The sequence below is a fragment of the Bison bison genome, unplaced genomic scaffold (assembly GCF_000754665.1).
Source record: "Bison bison bison isolate TAMUID 2011002044 unplaced genomic scaffold, Bison_UMD1.0 scf7180017864364, whole genome shotgun sequence".
Taxonomy (NCBI): domain Eukaryota; kingdom Metazoa; phylum Chordata; class Mammalia; order Artiodactyla; family Bovidae; genus Bison; species Bison bison.
The window spans coordinates 2,594,224-2,614,508 of record NW_011494936.1 but is presented as its reverse complement, the minus strand read 5'-3'; the positions used below and the strand labels follow the sequence as shown (position 1 = coordinate 2,614,508).

General features: G+C 39.2%; 2 protein-coding genes across 7 annotated transcripts in view; one reads left to right on the top strand and one right to left on the bottom strand.

Annotated features, from left to right (window-relative positions):
- The first annotated feature begins 916 nt into the window (after positions 1-916).
- Positions 917-10,707, top strand: HNRNPA2B1 (heterogeneous nuclear ribonucleoprotein A2/B1). Of its 6 annotated transcripts, none has more exons than XR_826657.1 (13): positions 918-1,142; positions 3,867-3,902; positions 4,000-4,110; positions 4,272-4,418; positions 4,636-4,846; positions 4,985-5,086; positions 5,168-5,248; positions 5,735-5,797; positions 6,935-7,054; positions 7,298-7,420; positions 8,017-8,099; positions 9,475-9,610; positions 10,156-10,707. XR_826657.1 is itself a non-coding variant. In XM_010855379.1 (12 exons), exons 1-11 carry the CDS (start codon positions 1,137-1,139, stop codon positions 8,076-8,078), a joined length of 1,062 nt encoding a protein of 353 aa, XP_010853681.1. In that variant the 5' UTR covers positions 918-1,136; the 3' UTR covers positions 8,079-8,099; positions 10,156-10,707. The 6 variants fall into 6 exon arrangements, 4 of the variants coding, with proteins under 4 accessions (XP_010853683.1, XP_010853681.1, XP_010853680.1 ...); XR_826656.1 differs by having other exon boundaries at positions 919-1,142; positions 8,257-9,610; positions 10,156-10,497; XM_010855379.1 differs by lacking the exon at positions 9,475-9,610.
- Positions 10,708-13,996: 3,289 nt separating this feature from the next.
- NFE2L3 (nuclear factor, erythroid 2-like 3) overlaps positions 13,997-20,285 on the bottom strand; it is a 34,708-nt gene continuing 28,419 nt past the window's right edge. The window contains exons 3-4 of the mRNA XM_010855383.1: positions 16,525-16,608; positions 13,997-15,878 (exon numbers count right to left, since the gene is read on the bottom strand). Coding sequence (XP_010853685.1) covers positions 14,634-15,878; positions 16,525-16,608 — 1,329 coding nt within the window. The 3' untranslated portion in view covers positions 13,997-14,633. The remainder of the gene's footprint in view (positions 15,879-16,524; positions 16,609-20,285) is intronic.

The window sequence follows — 20,285 nt, the reverse complement described above, 5'->3', positions numbered from 1 at the left end:
GTGGCACCGCCCACGCCAGGCAGCCGCGAGGGGCGGGGTGGGCGCGCGCCCCGGGGGGGGTGGGGCCGCGCGCCGCGCAGTGCCCGCCGGGAGCCCGAGCCAGGGCCCGAGGGAGGGGGGAAAGGAGGGGGGTGGTGACGGCGGCTCTTAAAGAGTTCGCGGCGTGGCGTCTGGTGGTCCCCCGAGGGGAGGGCGAGCAGGGGGCTGAGGGCTTCGACCTAAGTGTACTCGGCGGGGGTGTTTCCTGCTTTGCTGCCGCCTTAGCGACTGGCGCCAAAACAGGACTCCGCCCACTTCCTCGCCCCTGGGGTTGGGTGCCTCCAAAAGCTGGGGGTGGGTGGGAGGAATCGGGAACTAAGAACGAGCACCACTTTCGACTACCTGAAATGTGGACCCCAAAAACATTGGCCAGGGTTAGGGTGGTGGATCGTTAAGTGTAATTCGTTGACTAGAAGTCGCTTCGGGTATTTCCGGAAGAGGCCAGTCGGTTCTCCGCGCAGACGGGGTAGGATAGGAGAAGGTGGGGGAGGGAAAACACAGTGGAAGAGGCTACAAAGATTTTTTTAAAACTGGGGGCCGGGGAAAAGCTATCGAAGCGTTGCTGTAAGGACCACCTCCTGGGTTGAGGGGGCTGGACCTTTGGGTTGAGGATTAAGCTCCTCCCAACAGCGTTAATTTCAAACTGCGCGACCGTTTCTCACCTGCCCTGCGGGGGCAGGCCCCAATTCCGAGAGACAGAAATACGCAGGACTCGAGCCTTCCGCAATTTACAGAGCCCTTTTACGCAACTGACGTCCAGCACCAGTGCTGGCCTTAAAAGGGGAGGGGCACGTACTTGGCGCTAGGAGGTCGTAGAGCGTTCCCGCCATTGGCGGCGGTTAGGACGTTTACGCAACGGCCTGACGTAGGGGAAGACGCGTTAGTCGGGGGGAAGGTTCTAGAAAAGCGGCGGCAGCGGCTCTAGCGGCAGTAGCAGCAGCGCCGGGTCTGGAGTGGAGGTGCTCCAGCGGTGTTGTTTCTCGAGCAGCGGCAGTTCTCACTACAGCGCCAGGACGAGTCCGGTTCGTGTTCGTCCGCGGAGATCTCTCTCATCTCGCTCGGCTGCGGGAAATCGGGCTGAAGCGACTGAGTCCGCGATGGAGGTAACGGGTTTGAAATCAATGAGTTGTTGGAAAGGGCATGGCGAGGCCGTTGGCGCCTTATTGGAAGTCGGCCATCCGCCTCCGTGGGAGAGCGGCAGCGAAATTGGGCCACTTCATAAGCGGTTGGTCTCAGGGTATTTTTGGAGAGGGGTCGTTAGCAGAGGCCTAATTGTACAGCACCTTCCCCACCCTCAGCCTCACGGCGCCATTTCCCTTTGCTGTGGGTGGGGGATGGGGAGCTTCCACATGGCGGACGCAGCCCCTCTTTACTGAAAGTGGGGCGCGGAGGCAGGAATTCCTACATCGTTTTTAAGGAAGGGTGGTATGGGGGTCCCGGCGTCCCCGCGTTGGAGCGTTTTGGCGGGTTTTGGGTCCTAGCGAACCGGGCTGCGGAGCTTCCCCTCCCCCCTCCCGGGAACCGGATTTGGCGGCCGCCATTTTCATTTCTCTCCTTCCTCGCAGCGATTTCTTTTTAACTCTCTAAATTTGACTAGCTTGATTTTTTCAGTAAGGACTAGAAGTGGGTAACTATTTATTTCTCTTTTCGGACTGTTTTCATGCTATTTCGAGGTGGATTCCGAGTGTTTACGGAGCTTGGCGCTTTAAAGTCCTGCGCACCTCATTAGAGGCTCGCTCCCTTCCCCTCGATGAAATGGCGCCATTGCGTTCAGGAGCCGCACCGAAGGGCGGGGGGAGGGGCGGCGTTCTCCTGGGCGGTTTCGCTCGGCCTAGGAGGTGAAACCCTCTAGGGTGTTGGGCCCGGTTTCACGCGAGCCATGGTGTAAAGACCTCACATTTTGTTTTTCAGTCCTTGTTTGAGTAACAGTTTTACCTGCGTTTCCGGTGATTGAAAAGGCAGTTGAATCGTAGGAAAATAAGATGAAAATTTTAGAGAAGATTATCGTTTTTGCGGGAGGCCGTGGGGAAGGTGGTCTTTGGGGGTGGGCGGTGTTCGGTACAGAATCCTTTATTTTCCTGACGGATTCTTTTTTAATCGTATAATTTGTATTTTAAGTAGTATTTTTATCGGGGAATTTAGTCTTTACTGGGTAAAACTACGGGTGTTTTTTTAGTGATAAACTTGAAATTATGAGTTTAGTTGTACTCTAATTAAAACATGGCTCGGTCCCTCAATGCGTGTTCTGCTGTATACAAAACTTTTATTAGGCTGAGCCACTATGTTTTTGAACTTTGTCACTTGCTTTTCTCGTTTATGTTTGCAATCATGGTTGATGATTACATTGATAAGCATAAGGTCTCAAGCGAAGGGGGTCTGCCTGGGTATTTTCATTGACCCTAAGCACGCTTATAAAATAACTTTGTTTGTAATCGATAGTGGACAGCGGGTAAGTTTGGAAAATGAGGTAAGTAATGAGTTTTTGCCTTTTGTTAGTGATTTGTAATGTTGTAGATGTATTTTAGTCTCTCTATTTGGGTTTTAAAAGGCCAGTTAACTGACAAGTATTTGGAATAAATAAAATATGCTTGAGTGTACAAATACCAGTATGCCAAGTTACCGTTTTAATAGATCTTTTAAGTGTTTCATAAGCTACTTTGAGAATTTATTTGTCTTTTCAAAAATGTCAGAATCTTAAAAGTAGCTATACAGGCAAAGAAATCTCTGAATTATCACTGTTTTCTGAACTGTTGGGATAATATCATGCATGGAGAGAAACTTCATGGAACTATGGGTTGAGTGTTGTAGTTCTATTTAATAAATTTAACTACATGCACTTGGTGGCTAATTTCCTGTGTTTCTATGTTATTTAACCTAGTCAACTGAAAACCAAATACAGTGGTCCAGGCTTCCTTAACTGATAGCGCAAAATACAGAGCTATTAATGTAGCTTATATGCTTGCTGGTTTGTAAGGATTGAGATTTCACCTCAGGCTCTCTTTTCACGTGAAAGTTGTTTTATGCTGTGTAATTTGCCAGAAGACCACTGAGTTCTACATGGTGAAGTGTAAATCGTAGTAGTGATATTTTGTAACTAGAGGGGATAGTCACAGTGGTCATTTAAATATTTTTATGGTTTTTGAAAAAAGTGATTACAGTGTCTTTTACTGTATTTGTCTTTTGGTTCGGTAATAGTTGATTGTGCCGTCAACAAAACCAGCTATATTAAAGTATGTGCTTTAGACACCGTTAATCATAAAAGTCATTTTACCTTGGTCAGAAAACATAAATTTTGAGGCTATTTTGCCACATATATTGAACATTTAAGATTTTCTCTGGAGAGTTGGTATATGAGAAAGAAAGTCAATACTAAGTTTTCCAGGGTTTTGAAAATTGAGTTACATTATAGTCACCACCAGAGGGAGCAATGACGGGAAACTCATTTTTTAAATGCTAAATCCAGAAATAAATGGGAACTGTGGGTTATAAAGCAAAAGTTGTTATATTTTAAGAATTTGTATTTGAATATGTAAAAGTGAACTTCTCTGTTCTGAGTTATAGGATCGAATGCAGATGTTGATAAGACTCTTAACTTTACAGTCACCAGGGAATAGATTTGCTCTTCTTTCTTCAGAAAGATTTTTTTTAAAACTAAGTGATGCTATATTTGTTTAAACTCATTTAATGTCAAGTAAATTTATATCAAGCATAATGGTTTTGAAACGTGTAGTTTGGTTGAGGCAATTTTTTTTTTTTTGGTGTAACACAACTAATATGCAGTTTAACATATGGTTTAAATTTGATGTAAGTTTTTTTTTTCCCCCCAGAAAACTTTAGAAACTGTTCCTTTGGAGAGGAAAAAGGTACTCTGCCAGCAGGTCACCTCATATTTAAGAATTTTATTTCCAGCATACAAAAAGAAAATGTAAATAAAAATTGAAATGCTGTTTTCCTTTGCAGAGAGAAAAGGAACAATTCCGTAAACTCTTTATTGGTGGCTTGAGCTTTGAAACTACAGAAGAAAGTTTGAGGAACTACTACGAGCAATGGGGAAAACTTACAGATTGTGTGGTACGTTAATTGTGGAAGTGCTTAAGGGTACTAATCTTTCAACTGTTAGATTTCTCTGAAAGATGTTAAGTGACTTAGAGAAACTCACTTAAATTTATGTTGATTATTTTTAAATGCTGTAAGTAATAACAAATGGTAACATCACTGCTTTGTATTTCAAGGTAATGAGGGATCCTGCAAGCAAAAGATCAAGAGGATTTGGTTTTGTGACTTTTTCTTCCATGGCTGAAGTTGATGCTGCCATGGCTGCAAGACCTCATTCAATTGATGGGAGAGTGGTTGAGCCAAAACGTGCTGTTGCAAGAGAGGTGAGCAAATAGGCAACTTGTTTGTTCAGTAAACAATTTGGGCCTAAATTCTGTTTCACAGTTAGTGGCTTTTCAAAGAACAAGGTTCTTTATCATAAAGGTGCCTTACTTAGTATTTGGCCATAAGATAGAAGCCATGCTTATTACCCAGATAGTGTGCTCTTACTCCTGTTTGTGGTTTCTTCTGTCAGGATGACTTTTTTTCCTCTTATTTCAGGAATCTGGAAAGCCGGGGGCTCATGTAACTGTGAAGAAGCTGTTTGTTGGTGGAATTAAGGAAGATACTGAGGAACATCATCTTAGAGATTACTTTGAGGAATATGGAAAAATTGATACCATTGAGATTATTACTGACAGGCAGTCTGGAAAGAAAAGAGGCTTTGGATTTGTTACTTTTGATGACCATGATCCTGTGGATAAGATTGTGTGTAAGTGTTTATAAGTGCTAGGATTGTAGTTCTTGAACATTTTGGGTATATTGACACCTACAACTTTGTTAAAAAGTGAGCTTGAAACTTAGCTATTACAGGATGCTGACTTAATGGACTCTGAACTTTTCATTCCAGTGCAAAAATACCATACTATCAATGGTCATAATGCAGAAGTAAGAAAGGCTTTGTCTAGACAAGAAATGCAGGAGGTCCAAAGTTCTAGAAGTGGAAGAGGAGGTAACTTTTAATTCCGTATTTTTCTTAGGATTTATTTGTATAAATGTTCATTACTAACAATAAACATTGTGTTTATTGTAGGCAACTTTGGTTTTGGAGATTCTCGTGGTGGCGGTGGAAATTTTGGACCAGGACCAGGAAGTAACTTTAGAGGAGGATCTGGTAAGTCCACCTTCTAAGCTTAGGAGGGTGAATGTGCTTGAAAAACAGTTTTGATTGGAATCTAGGAAGTCCAACCTACTTTGTTATCTGTAAGACTTAAAGTGAGATCTGTCCTAATGGGATATTCTAATTTGGTTGGCAAGAGGTAACATTTAAAATCAGATTTGTATACCTCTAATCATGGACAGATAATGGCAGAGATTGTTTCATGGTCTTCATTTTCTGGAAGAGTTAAAAGGACATTGTAGCCATTTTAAATTTAGGAGACATTTTATGAATAGTGAGGTTTGAAGAGATCTAAAAGTTTCTTTGTTTTAGGCTTTATGTATGGGTTAATCTCAGTTAACTACGTAGTAAGTAGAAAAACTGCCACTGTCCATTGTTAACTGCTTTTTAAAAGTGGACAACCTGGAGGAAGTAGAAGCTAAAAAATTGAGTGACATAAACCAGAATGAAATAATCCTCCTTTTCTTCCGCCCTTAACAGATGGATATGGAAGTGGCCGTGGATTTGGGGATGGCTATAATGGGTATGGAGGAGGACCTGGAGGTCAGTTTTTTCTACTTTTTGATAATACCTGTCTAAAATCTTAAGCATAAACATGAAATGTCTCTTCTAAATTTTCATCTTAGCTGTTGAAAATTACCAAAAAAATTACTTGGAGGTGGTGTTATACTTTTGCAACATTAATTGGATAGATTTTAAATAAGAACTTAAAAGATGCCCAATTGTTTCTCAAGCAAAAGAATTGGAGATAGTGATATTTTGTATAGTGTTTTCCTTAAAAGTATTAAAAAGTGGTTATTGGCAAGATGAACATTGTGACAGGGGAGTGTTTGTAGGAGCACTGTGTTGTCTTATCTCTTACCAAGATGAATCTACCAGGACAATGTCCCAAAAGTCCCCAAGAGAATTTTTCCAGAACATACCTAGTGTGCTGCTTCTGTGTCTAGCTAAGTTTTTAAGCCACTGTTAAGTTTTAGTTCATGTCTTTTATTGAAGTACAGAAAAGATAGGTACTTAATGACAAATGTCGAAAGAAGAGGTTTGAAACTGAGCTCAGGATAGACCTCATTCTGGTTTTGCACTGATTAGGCATGATTTAAGTTACGCTCCTACATGTCACTATTTCCAGCTTTGCTTTGAAATCCAAATATTGATTTGGTTTTATGAGAAAGATGAGTTTTTACAGTTAACTGCAAGCAATCTGAAACTACCGATTGAAGTTTTAAGTCAGTGTGAGTTTGCTAATTTCTGGTTCTTCCCCCCTCCCCCCATTTCTACTGAAGAAAAAGGTATAGTGGGCATTTTATTTAAGAGAAATGGTAGGTAATTCGCATTAGCCCACACGTCTTGTCTGCCCCAACTTACCCCACAAACTTACACAAATATAATTATTTCAAGATACTGTCAAGGGAATCCATAATATATTTATTTAGTTTTTGGGGGAGACCAGTGGCATTACAGATATTTATAAAGGTTTTACCCAGTTGGTTGTGGGTAGGCCATCTTCACTGGCAACTGTTCACCAAGGTGGATATTCAGAATCTGCCCTTGAGGCTATTAGAGAAGATGTTATGGAAAGAATCTTGCAAAATTAAGTTTTGGAAAGCTGGAAATGGATATAATAAGACAGTTCAAATGGCGTTGAAAATACTAATTACTTAAAGGCTTATTTTATAATAGGTGGCAATTTTGGAGGTAGCCCTGGTTATGGAGGAGGAAGAGGAGGATATGGTGGTGGAGGACCTGGATATGGCAACCAGGGTGGGGGCTACGGAGGTGGTTATGACAACTATGGAGGAGGTAATAAATTCACCTGCAACCTTTATGTGGGAATTTGGATTGGAATTAATGGATTTAACACGTAAGATTTTTCATTTCATTGTTGTCAATAGTTGTCTTTAAAAATGTAGAACTGTAGATAGGTGTTTTGCATTCTGCTTTGTTTTTGTGGGAAATTTGTCTAAAATACCTAGCATGTATCATCGGTTTAATACTTGATTGTATGAGGTTCATTGTGCAAAAATTTCCAAATTTTTTTTACAGGAAATTACGGGAGTGGAAATTACAATGATTTTGGAAATTATAACCAACAACCTTCTAACTATGGTCCAATGAAGAGTGGAAATTTTGGTGGTAGCAGGAACATGGGGGGACCATATGGTGGAGGTAATTAGATTTTTCAGATTAGTGATGAAATGTTACTAACTTTTCATGACTTGAAGATGACAATTGTTCATTATTTATGTTTGGGTAACACGTCCCACCAAATACAAAGTGTTGCGGAGATTAAAGTTGTGGGAAAATAAGAATGCAACATCACTTTGGGAAATTGTAGAGGTTGGGGTATCTAGTAGTGTAAAATAAATGAACTACATGTTTTCAGTGGGATTTTTCCTTTTGGCTGACTAAGAAAAAGCCAAATTTGCTGAGAGCACTTTGCAAGTGGTATAAATTTTGTATGACTTGGATCTTTGAAAGCTAGCTTAGTAAATCTGAATTTTTAGTTCAAATTGTTATTCTTGAGATAGATTTCTTACATTTTCTTAAGCTGGTTATACTTTAAAATCTCTTAACTTGTATGATTATGGGAAAGAGTCCTCTAAAAGAATAGTAGTGATAATCTATGAATCTGGATAATTTGTCTCTTGAGTAAAGAGGTTAACTAAAAACAAGTTAATGGTCTGTGATCTGCTTGTTTTAAAGACTGGTTATAAAATAATTTGGGAAATTAAGTGTGTTTTCTCTTATTCCATTAACTTTAGGAAACTATGGTCCAGGAGGCAGTGGAGGAAGTGGGGGTTATGGAGGGAGAAGCAGATACTGAGCTTCTTCCTATTTGCCATGGGTAAGTAGCTTTTAAGTTTTACATTGTTAATGTCTTGGGAGACCTAGCTGCCAGGAGTTAAAAGCTTTTTAGGATCATGTTATCTTTCCTTAAAATCTGGTTAGATGGATAATTTCATAACCTATTTTTTTTTTACTCTTTACTTCTGTTGAAACAGGCTTCACTGTATAAATAGGAGAGGATGAGAGCCCAGAGGTAACAGAACAGCTTCAGGTTATCGAAATAACAATGTTAAGGAAAATCTTATCTCAGTCATGCATAAATATGCAGTGATATGGCAGAAGACACCAGAGCAGATGCAGAGAGCCATTTTGTGAATGGATTGGATTATTTAATAACATTACCTTACTGTGGAGGAAGGATTGTAAAAAAATGCCTTTGAGACAGTTTCTTAGCTTTTTAATTGTTGTTTCTTTCTAGTGGTCTTTGTAAGAGTGTAGAAGCATTCCTTCTTTGATAATGTTAAATTTGTAAGTTTCAGGTGACATGTGAAACCTTTTTTAAGATTTTTCTCAAAGTTTTGAAAAGCTATTAGCCAGGATCATGGTGTAATAAGACATAACGTTTTTCCTTTAAAAAAATTTAAGTGCGTGTGTAGAGTTAAGAAGCTGTTGTACATTTATGATTTAATAAAATAATTCTAAAGGAAATTGTGTAATTATAGACTTTTTATTTTAAATAAGTTAAGGAGTGGGTAGTATAATTAAGGTCTATTGCAAAGCTGTTGTTATATTTGTGTAAGATAAATGCTGGTCAGATGTAAGTGTGTTGTCTGCAATTCATGAGGATTAAATTATCTAGATAACTTAAGGGATATCTCTGCAAGGAGAAACACCTTTTTAGATCTTTTAGATGCTGCTGCTTCAATGCAAGGAAAGGAAAATAACCCCAGCGAGGTACTCTTCAGGGATACAGGTCTAGTACAAGAGAACTCTTTGACGGCTACTAAGGTCAGCCAGTCTTAAAAAACTGTGCTGTTTCTACAAAGCTTTAACTACAGTAGTTTTTAAGGATGCCAACGAAAGCTGAGGGTGTAGAGCAAAATAGTTCTAAGCTTCAGTTAAACTTCTTTAGGTAAGATCTCATTTACTTTTCCTTTCTTAATTTTCCTCCCCCAAAGATAAACTAATACTCTTCAATGGTCTTTCAGTATAGTTGGTTCTTATGTAGTATAACATAGCTATAAATTGAGTTTAACAATTTTATAAACTCAAGAGAATAATTTTATAAACCCTGTTTTCCAATCTGTCATTTTACTTATATTATTTTGGTTGTTTTTTTTTTTTCCCCCTTTTTTTCCTTCTTTCCCACCCCCTCCCCCTCTATGAAGATTCAGGTGCTTAACATATCATTTTTTTCCCTGCTGGAATTTTAGCATTGATATGAACCATGGACAAGTATATTCTGCTGCCACAAAGACTGTAAAGTGCTTCATTTCAACAGCTGAGGCAAGCCAAGTGATCATTAATAAAGCTTTTCTTGGTTCCTTCAGTGGTGTTGGTAGTAAAATGGTAGGTAAAAGTTAGGCTGCAAGTTAAATCATGAAATTTCCCATCGTTAACACCCTTCTGTATTCACATTTCTTGGATCAAGCATTTTGAGTGAACTAGGGCTTTTTTTTGTTTGTTTTTAAAATAAAGACTTTTTTTTTTATTTCGATACTGTTCTAGCTTTACATGCATATCAGGATCAGGCTAAGGAAAAGGTAGGGCAAGATGGTTGGATCTACTTTCAGATAATATGTATTTATGAATAAAGTGTCTGCATTATAAATCTGTACATATCCAATTCTAAATACTTGGGTTTAAATGCAGTAATTCTTTCCCAATCCCTACCCTATAGGAGAGAGATAGCTTGGCTGCTGAAATTTCATTTCTTAGATGTCATCAGAGATTGATTGCCTGGCTTTATTGCCTTTTCAGGAATGTGATAATCAGGGCATATTCTACTGTATGCACCTGAGTCTTCTTTGATCCTAAGACCACCACTGAAGTTATTTAGGTTCTTTGGACAAACATGATAAACTTCTTCAGATACTTTTTTTTTCCTTTGGCAGGAAGGTGTCTTGCTGCAGGTAACTAATGAAGAAGTGGTCAACCACAGAGTCTTCAAGAAATAAGAAATTCTGTACCATCTGAAAGTAGTTCTTGTTGGTGCCTTCATTTTAAAAAAGCACTCTTTAAGATTAAAGGGAAATGTTTTCTGATAAAACAGACTTCATTTAGTTACAGGGTCTTAATATAAAACAATTACAAATTGAGTATTGTTTGTAAAAGAGTAAACATCAAGTCAGCTAGAGAGATAAATGTTATCATGTTTTGAATTAGGTTTTGTGAGTAGACAGATTAAAATTCTATTTTAAATATAAAGTTATAAAATAAATACTTTTGTATTCAAATACTTGGTGTAATGTTTACACATAAAATGTGAATCTTGTTCTATGAACATTAAGTTGTCTAAAGGATTGCCATCCCCTAGATTTTTAAAGCAGTTTCACAAAGCAAATGCATATTGCCATTTTCCTTTCAATATTGATAGACAAATGAGAAAAGCATTGTGGACATTACTGGCTGTCCCTAATAAAATGCCATTCTTTATACACTGTATATTCAGCGTTTGAATAATGCTATAGATTTCTGGCTTTGCCTTGTATGTTTAACATTGCTGGTGGTGGTTTTAAAATAATTACAGATTTTAACCAGCTAAAGTGGTCCAAAAGAGGTGGCTATGCAAATGCATGGAGACATAAAATCTCTGAATTAGGTTTGTTTTGTTGTATTACACTAGTATCGTGGTTGTCTTGAGGGTTAAACATGATGGTATACCTGGATGTTAACTTGAAACAATGAAAAACCAAAGGGGACGAAGTAAAGTTGACGTTTTTACTATTTTGGTTCTTAATGAGGTATCTCACAGGTAAGTCAAAATGATGGCTAACAGAAGATGAGCTTTGTTTAAAATCCATCCATTATTAACTATGAACTTGTTAACATCTGGCTGTGGATTTATTAGGAAAAATAAGATGTTAAAAATGTCCAGCTCTGCGAAGAAGTTAAACTTTGAAGATAAATCAAGTTGGTATAAGATGATCTTGGAACACCTAGCACTTAACACCAGCACAAATAGGGGAAGATGTTTTAATATGAATGAACAGGCTGAAATGAACTAACATTTTGAAATAGGTGATGTGGAATGTTGGTGTGTCCTAAGTGTTGAGCTGCTAATTTTCTTTTAGAAATGAGGTTTAAGGAAGTTTCCTGAAAGAGGGGAGTTAGTTCTGAGTTCTGTTAAATATATTCACCTCACTGTATTTATACATAAAGCGTTTGGAAACAGCTTAGCTGTGGTTCTAGCTGAAGCTCAGGGTTGTATAACCTGAGCTTGAAAACATAATTGGGGCTTGCAAATTTGAATCCAAAATGGCCTAATGATATGAGTTGAAGATAGCTGCTGGCTCTTTACTTCACCTGTAGTGAAGCAACAGACTTAACAAATGCAACACATGTTTGAAAGTTGTCTTGTGATCATGTCGGGGGGTGGGAGGAGTTGCTCACATGGTAAACAAAAAGCACGCATTACTGGGAGCCATCTTGGGGGGGTTGCTCCCACCCCTGGTGAGTGTGTGTCTGGTGAAATGTTTCGAAACTGGATATTATTTGGTTTTCACTATCCCAAGTAAGTGTGTGAGTACAAGTTAAAGTTGGTCTCAAATTCTTTTAATTATATTCAGTTACTGTTCAAGTGTGGGGTATATGGTGCCTTTGCAGGAGGTAGAAAATATCACTGATTTCAGTATACCTGAAGTGCATGTATACAGTTTGGTCTTGGTTTCACTTATGTGTCTTCAAAATTTGAAACATGTTCTCAGGTAGTATGTACCCGATGATTTTAATGCTGCTCTGCTGTTCCTGCAAGTAGTAAAAGAAACATTCAGATCTTTGAAGATGATGGGTGAAGGGAGACTAAGGTATTTTAACATTTAAGTGAAATGTTTAAATTGTCAAACACTGGTACATATTCCATAGGATGACTTTTTCTGGAGTAGGAATTTTGGCATTTAGGCTTTCAATGGCTTCTGTATCCTAAGGGTCAGTGCTGAGCTGGAGCCAGCCTTGAAATGGACCCCAAATATCCAGGTCTTGCTGAGCACCCATTGTTTGAACTGCCTGGTGGCTCAGACAGGAAAGAATCCTCCAAAGAAATTTGGGTTTGATCCCTGGGTAGAAAAGGGGATGGCTACCCACTATTCTTGCCCAGAGAATTCCATAGGATCCCAGCAAATCCAGGGGGTCAAAAAGAGAAGACTGACTTAACATCTGCATTGCTTGAATTACGTACAGTAGTTTTAATTTCACCTGGGGATTTCATCATGGCCTGTTAGGTGCCAAAAGGGATGTAAGCTTTTCATAGGAAGAAAAAGAGATTGAACCAGATTTCACCTGATTTTCAACTAATGTAATTTTATCACAAAGGGATGATTTCAGGACCAACAATGTCCTATAGGAAAGGAAAAGGGACTACTTTAACGTTGGAAGCAATTCAAAATGAAATGTTTGGGTCAATGTGTGAACTCAAGATGATCTCGGAACTAGAACAGTCTGATTAGTCTCGGGGTATGAATTGATAAGTAGGGAACTTCAACTAAAATGCTGGGATGACGCTTTGACTGCTAACCCCTGGGGAGTAAGCAGCTTCAGTACTGTACCAGAGTCCAGTGTGTGTCTTGTACAAAGTGACTGTCCAGACAAGCCCATGGCAAGTGAGATTGAACTGGCTGGTGATTGCTTCATTCATATATCTTTGGGGACAATGCACCAAATACCTTATATCTTGCAATGTTTAAATTTTACTGTGAATGTTTTGAATTCCAGCTCTTAAATTGTACCCCTTCCTCGTTTGATGTTCTATAGTTCTTTGTGATTTTGACATTTTCAGGGATTGGGGAAGATGCTGAGCCTGAAAAGGACATTCAATTGAGCAAACCAGGATAGTTGCATAAACTTTCACAAGTAAATTGGTTTTGTGGACATTGTTACAAACTTGAAATAACTTGTGCCTCTTAAGCCAGAACACATGAGTTGTGTTGCCTTCCAAAAAGCAGGCGGGTCAGCACTGAAGTGGGCGTTGTTCAGAACTGGTCAGAAGAGCTGAACTTTGATCAGGAATCATTTTGCTTTGAAACAGATTCTTAGGTTCAGTTTAAAATGGAAGTTTTCTGTAACTTACTTCGCAGTTCAGTAACCTAAAATAACTGACTTGTGATACTGGGTAGTGAAGATTCTAATGTCTAACCTTAGGTTTTTCTAATCAGATACTGTGTGTGTAGGAGTTCAGTTGTGCCTGACCTGAGTGAAGTGGGCAGCTACTTGTTCCAGGGATCAAAGTTGGCATCTCTTGCATTGGCAGGTGAAATTCTTTACCACTAGCACCATTCAGGGAGCCCTGTCAGAGTGGACAGCATTTGTGCTGCTGTTCTCAAACCATGATAGTTCGGACAGCTGTCCCCATGTTAACTCTTTTCGAGTGCTGTCATTTCTAAGATGACCAAGTTTTCAAGTCTCCTTTGTTTTTATAAAATCATTTCATTTTGCTTTTATTTGTTCAGTCTACTCATTTACTGATTTATCCCTTAGTGTAAGTTTTGAGTTATTGTATGATCCATAATGTTTTCACATTTAAGCAATTTGGTGGGGTGTTTTTTTGTTTTTTGGTGTGAACTTGACAATTTCCTAGATAAGGGAGCCAATCCCTACAGGCTGGCTTTACTGCCAGGGAGTTCCAGTTCCCCGTATGCATGTAGTTACGTGGGGGAGGCTCTTTGTCCTCAGACATTAATGTAGTACAGTATTTTGAAAGCTCCTGGATAATTTGGCGGGGGGTGCATCCTAGAGTAGAACCTGGTCTGTTTCATGTCATGTGTTAATTTTGGAGGGGTGGGGGAGGCCAATATTGTCAGTTCAGTATACTGACTTCAGTTTGGCTAGAGTCTGATCAATTTGTAATTTAATACTATTGCTGTCCTATTTGCTGGATATTCACCTGTATTTTTGTGGGTGTTTTGGAGGAGAACTATAAGGTAAATTTGCTTAGCATCTATAAAAGGCAAAAGTGAGCACTTTATAAAGTCAAATATAAAGTTTATTTCCACAGAAAAAGCTATATAAGTTAAGGATTCATAAAAATTAAAAAGGCTCTTGAAAAAACACCAAACTTCAGTGCTAAGTGAAAAAACCTTAAGGTTAAATTGCATTTTAAGTCAAAAAACATTTTGAAATAATTTCATCCAGTGTTTGCTTTTTAAAAGACCATCTTAAGAAATGGCTACCAAAGTAATGCTGTTTTCATGTCACATTGTACGTACTGTTACGACTTAATGAAGTTGTGGCTTCTGCCCCAGGTCTGATACTGATACCTAAACTTGTCCACATAAGCTTGAAGTTGTAGTACTTAAAAGCTAACAGCTAAACTTGGAAGCAGATGTGTGAGCCTTTATCAGTTTCTGACTGCTTTTATGTGTATTGGTGTAATCCATCTTCAATTTTTTCTCTCATTTTTTCGTTTTCCCTTTTGGTTTTCCTTTTTCTGGCCTGGAATCATTAATTCCTTGGGTACGATCACAACACTTCCATCGTGGGTGCACTGAAGAGCATACTGGTTTGGACTGACTGGTCTACCTTGATCATCTCTTAACCTACTAAAAACATCACGATAGAGGTGGTGCAGTTTCTGTTTCATTATGTTTATAGCTTTGTGACACTGGGATTGCTCTCTTTTAAGGGTTTCCTTCTTTGCTTGCAAGCTACATACATCATCTTCCAGATTCAAAATTACATCCAGTTTACGCTTTCGGCAGTTCTGAGCAGCAACTTTATTTTTCCCTCTTCGTCTAATGTCACGGATGAGCGACACTTGTAAATCTGTTAGATAATGCCTGCTTAACATGCTGTTGAAAGAATCTACAGGCATGCGGATAATTTCATCCACAGAAAAAGGGATATGCAAAGCTTTAGCACGTCGTTCATCACGGCTTAAGTTTCTGTCTGTGTCATTCAGGTATCTACTTATTTTCTGTGACTTCCCAGGCATTGAGAGAGATTCTGAAGTGGATTCTAGTGCACTTGGCTCTAAGTGGTAAGTGTGGTTATGTGATACATGTTGAAATACAAGGTCTCCGTGAAAATGAGAATCACTTTTGTCATTGATGTAACAAAGCTTACTGGGCTCTGGACAGTATCCTCCTACAGCCCCTTCTAGGTCATGGTGGGAAAGGTCACTGCTAGAACCTGTAGCACCTTCACATATAGAGTGAGAAGAATTAGACTTGATAACAGAGGTGCTATTGTTACTTGAGTCTAAGGAAAGCCCAGAATCATAACCTGGTTCTTCAAGCAGCCAAGAAACTTCCATGGGATCAAAACCTGTGGCCAAAGACATTAAGTTTGTCTCATCAAGTATGTTTATATCAAGATCATACAGATGGTCTTGGCTTAGATTCCTCATCTGATTGTCAACAAATGGAAGAAATCCTGTCAAATTAGTTCCAGGAAGGGTCTGTTCAGTATTGGTAATAGAACTTAACTGTAGAATTTGTTCTTGTGGCTGTAAAGTCCTTGCTACTGGATCCCTTCTAAATGTATTGTCAGAACACCGTAACATGGCCTCGTGGAGACTTACATCATGACTTACAGCTTCGCTAAAATTTACATTATAATGTGTGGGGGAATTCATGCCATCATTGATACTTCTGGGGAGAGGAGCAATATCTCCCAGTGAGACTCCCTGAAAAAGGAGAGGAAAAATGCTGTAAATACATAAAACTATTTCAACACCAGTTCTAATACATAAAGCAGTACTTACAGTTCTCTTAACGCCTCTATACAAATAAGGATATGCTGTTGGCTGTGAACAATTTCCCTTAAATGCAGGCAACCAACTACACAATGTGAGCTCAAATGAGACTATGGTATAGTGGGGGGAAGACTGTCTTTGAACATCACATTTGATTTTTAAATAGATTGTCAATATAAAAGCTGGTCTTACATCTAATATTATCTTCCTGTTATTTTTATTACTTATCCTAGCTGTTTATAAGCTAAGCTAAATCCACCCTGTGGACTGTCATGTAAGTACAGTGCTACCAGAAAGACTAAGGTGTGCCTTAATTTGCCAAGTATGTACTTAATTTGTCAAGTATGTACTGTCTATTGATCCAACATGGATTTTATGAATCCGATTATACCTTTGTGATTATTTGGAAGGGGGGAACAATGTACAGTGGAGCCTGGTTACAACCCACGGGGTTGTAATGCACTAGGAACCATTACGTATTAAAGCTGTATATCCCAGGTAAAAATGTTAATGTTTACTCACAAAGAGGTCAGTGCAGATATTTTCCTGCTAGGATAAAAGCCAAGTTTCTAATTACCTCCAGTAGATTTTCAGGCTGCGATGAAAGCAATTGAAATAAGTCTTCCAGAGAGAAAAATGCATCTGTTCCATTTTGATATCTCTGTAGAAAAAGTCATTTAAAAGGTTAAAGTGGTTGCCTGGGACTTTTAGACTTAATCTAGAAAGGATAACCAAGTCATATCTAAGCTGAATTTTTTATCTTTATTTTAGAATTTTTATATTCCCTTTTTTAGTACTCAGTATTTTAATATCCTGCTTTCAACATTTAACTCCACTTTTCCTCTATTCCTGCCCTAATAATCTTCCATCAATTTTTTTGGCTTGTTAGTTCCACATTATTTTGTCCCTCCCCAGCCAACCTTCCAGATTGATTGAGAGGATATTGTAATTTTCAGTCAAACATGTATTTAGAGTTACCAAGATTTATCAACCTCTTTATTCGCTATTGCTTCATCTCCTGCCTTCCTAAAGGGTTTAAGTTTCTTGTTGAAATGATTTCATAGTTTTCTAGAGTGGCTTAATGAACTCTTTAGTCTTTGTAATTTGGAACTATTTTGCCTTCATGCTTAGGTCAGGCTTAATATTTTCCCTCAGCACGGTCTTGTGGCATTTAGTTATAAAATGACAGACCTATAGTAAACTAGTCTTCCCCCACCCCCTTCAGTTCAATTGTTGAGTCGTGTCCAACTCTTTGTGACCCCATGGACTGCAGCAACCAGGCCTCCCAGCCCATCGCCAACTCCTGGAGTTTACTCAAAATCATGTCCATTGAGCCGGGGAGGCCATCCAGCCATCTCATCCTCTTGTCATCCTCTTCTGCCCTCAATCTTTCCCAGCATCAGGGTCTTTTCCAGTGAGTTTTTCGCATCAGGTAGCTAAAGTATTGGAGCTTCAGGTTAAACATCAGTCCCTCCAATGAATATTCGTGATTGATCTCCTTTAGGATGGACTGATTGGATCTCCTTGCAGTCCAAGGGACTCTCAAGTGTTCTCCAACACCACAGTTCAAAAGCATCAATTCTTTGGCCCTCAGCCTTCCTCATAGTCCAACTCAGATCCATACATGACATGGAGAAATCATAGCTTTGACTAGACGGACACCTTGTTGGCAAAGTAATGTCTCTGCTTTTTAATATGCTGTCTAGGTTGGTCATAACTTTTTTCCAAGCAGCAGGCATCTTTTAATTTCATGGCTGCAGTCACCATCTGTAGTGATTTTGGAGCCCCCCAAAATAGTCTGACACTTTCCACTGTTTCCCCATCTATTTCCCATGAAGTGATGGGACCAGATGCCATGATCTTCGTTTTCTGAATGTAGAGCTTTAAGCCAACTTTTTCACTCTCCACTTTCATCAAGAGGCTCTTTAGTTGTTCTTCCCTTTCTGCCATAAGGGTGGTGTCATCTGTGTATCTGAGGTTATTGATATTTCTCCCGGCAATCTTGATTCCAGCTTGTGTTTCTTCCAGCCCAGCGTTTCTCATGATGTACTCTGCATATAAGTTAAATAAACAGGGTGACAATATACAGCCTTGGTGTACTCCTTTCCCTATTTGGAACCAGTCTGCTGTTCCATGTCCCAGTCTAACTTGCTTCCTGGTTCAGGATGGGGAACGCGGGTATACCTGTGGTGGATTCATTTCAATATTTGGCAAAATGAATACAATATTGTAAAGTTTAAAATAAAATTTAAAAACAAATAATAACTTGCTTCCTGACCTGCATACAGATTTCTCAAGAGGCAGGTCAGGTGGTCTGGTATTCCCATTGCTTTCAGAATCTTCCACAGTTTCTTGTGATCCACACAGTTAAAGGCTTTGATGCAATCAATAAAGCAGTAGTAGATGTTTTTCTGAAATTCTCTTGCTTTTTTGATGATCTAAGGGATGTAGGCAATTTGATCTCTGGTTCCTCTGCTTTTTCTAAAACCAGCTTGAACATCTGGAAGTTCATGGTTCACATATTGCTGAAGCCTGGCTTGGAGAATTTTGAGCATGACTTTGCTAGTGTGTGAGATGAGTGCAATTGTGCGGTAGTTTGAGCATTCTTTGGCATTGCCTTTCTTTGGGATTGGCGTGAAAACTGACCTTTTCCAGTCCTGTGGCCACTCATGAGTTTTCCAAATTTGCTGGCATATTGAGGGCAGCACTTTCACAGCATCATCTTTTAGGGTTTGAAATAGCTCAGCTGGAATTACATCACCTCCACTAACTTTGTTCATAGTGATGCTTCCTAAGGTCTGCTTGACTTTATACTCCAGGATGTCTGGCCTTAGATGAGTGATAACACCATCATGGTTATCTAGGTCATGACAGTCTTTTTTGTATGGTTCTTCTGTGTATTATTGCCATCTTAATATCTTCTGCTTCTGTTAGGTCCATACCATTTCTGTCCTTTATCGAGCCCATCTTTGCATGAAATGTTCCCTTGGTATCTGATTTTCTTGAAGAGATATCTAGTCTTTCCCATTCTATTGTTTCCCTCTATTTCTTTGCATTGATCAGAAGGCTTTTTAATCTCTCCTTGCTATTCTTTGCAACTCTGCATTCAAATGGGTATATCCTTCCTTTTATCCTTTGCCTTTCTCGTCTCTTCTTTTCTCAGCTATTTGTAAGGCCTCCTCAGACAACCATTTTGCCTTTTTGCTTTTCTTGGGGATAGTCTTGATCACTGCCTCCTACACAATGTCATGAACCTCCATCCATAGTTCTTCAGGTACTCTTATCAGATCTAATCCCTTGAATCTATTTGTCACTTCCACTGTATAATTGGATTTGGTTTAGGTCATACCTGAATGGTCTAGTGGTTTTCCTTACTTTCTTCAATTTAAGTCTGAAGTTGGCAATAAGGAGCCTTGATCTGAGCCGCAGTCAGCTCCCGGTCTTGTTTTTGCTTACTGTATAGAGCTTCTCCATCTTTGCAAAGAATATAATCAGTTTGATTTCGGTGTTGGCCATCTGGTGATGTCCACGTGTAGAGTCTTCTCTTGTGTTGTTGGAAGAGGGTGTTTGCTATGACCACTGCATTCTCTTGGCAAAACTCTATTAGTGTTTGCCCTGCTTCATTCCGTATTCCAAGGCCAAATTTGCCTGCTACTCCAGGTGTTTCCTGACTTCCTACTTTTGCATTCCAGTCCCCGGTAATGAAAAGGACATCTTTTTTTGGTGTTAGTTCTAGAAGGTCTTGTAGGTCTTCACAGAACCATTCAACTTCAGCTTCTTCAGCGTTACTGGTTGGGGCATAAACTTGGATCACTGTTATATTGAATGGTTTGCGTTGGAAATGAACAGAGATCATTCTGTCATTTTGGAGCTTGCATCCATGTACTGCATTTCATACTCTTGTTGACTATGATGGCTACCTCATTTCTTCAAAGGTATTCTTGCCCACAGTAGTAGATATAATGGTCATCTGAGTTAAATTCACCCATTTCCCCCCTTGGGTAGTTTTATTTCCTTAGTTTTTGTTGCCCTGTCATTTCACTGTGATAGATCTGGGACTTAATTTTTTTATTTAGTCTGCTTGGGATTCTGTGTATCCCTTTAATCTGAGTCATAAGATCATTTTAATTTTGGAAATATTTTGGCATAAACTTTGAATACTGCTGCTTCATACTTCCCAGTCTGTCCTAGGACTTAAAAATGGGCCAAAGAACTAAATAGACATTTCTCCAAAGAAGACATACAGATGGCTAACCAACACATGAAAAGATGCTCAACATCACTCATTATCAGAGAAATGCAATTCAAAACCACTATGAGGTACCATTTCACACCAGT

What these genes read in the sequence shown, in the direction of transcription:
- HNRNPA2B1 (XM_010855379.1), top strand. An exon ending in TTCCTTTGGAGAGGAAAAAG is followed by an intron (nt 3,903 to 3,999) that starts GTACTCTGCCAG and finishes TTTCCTTTGCAG; the next exon opens with AGAGAAAAGGAACAATTCCG. An exon ending in GTATGGAGGAGGACCTGGAG is followed by an intron (nt 5,798 to 6,934) that starts GTCAGTTTTTTC and finishes ATTTTATAATAG; the next exon opens with GTGGCAATTTTGGAGGTAGC.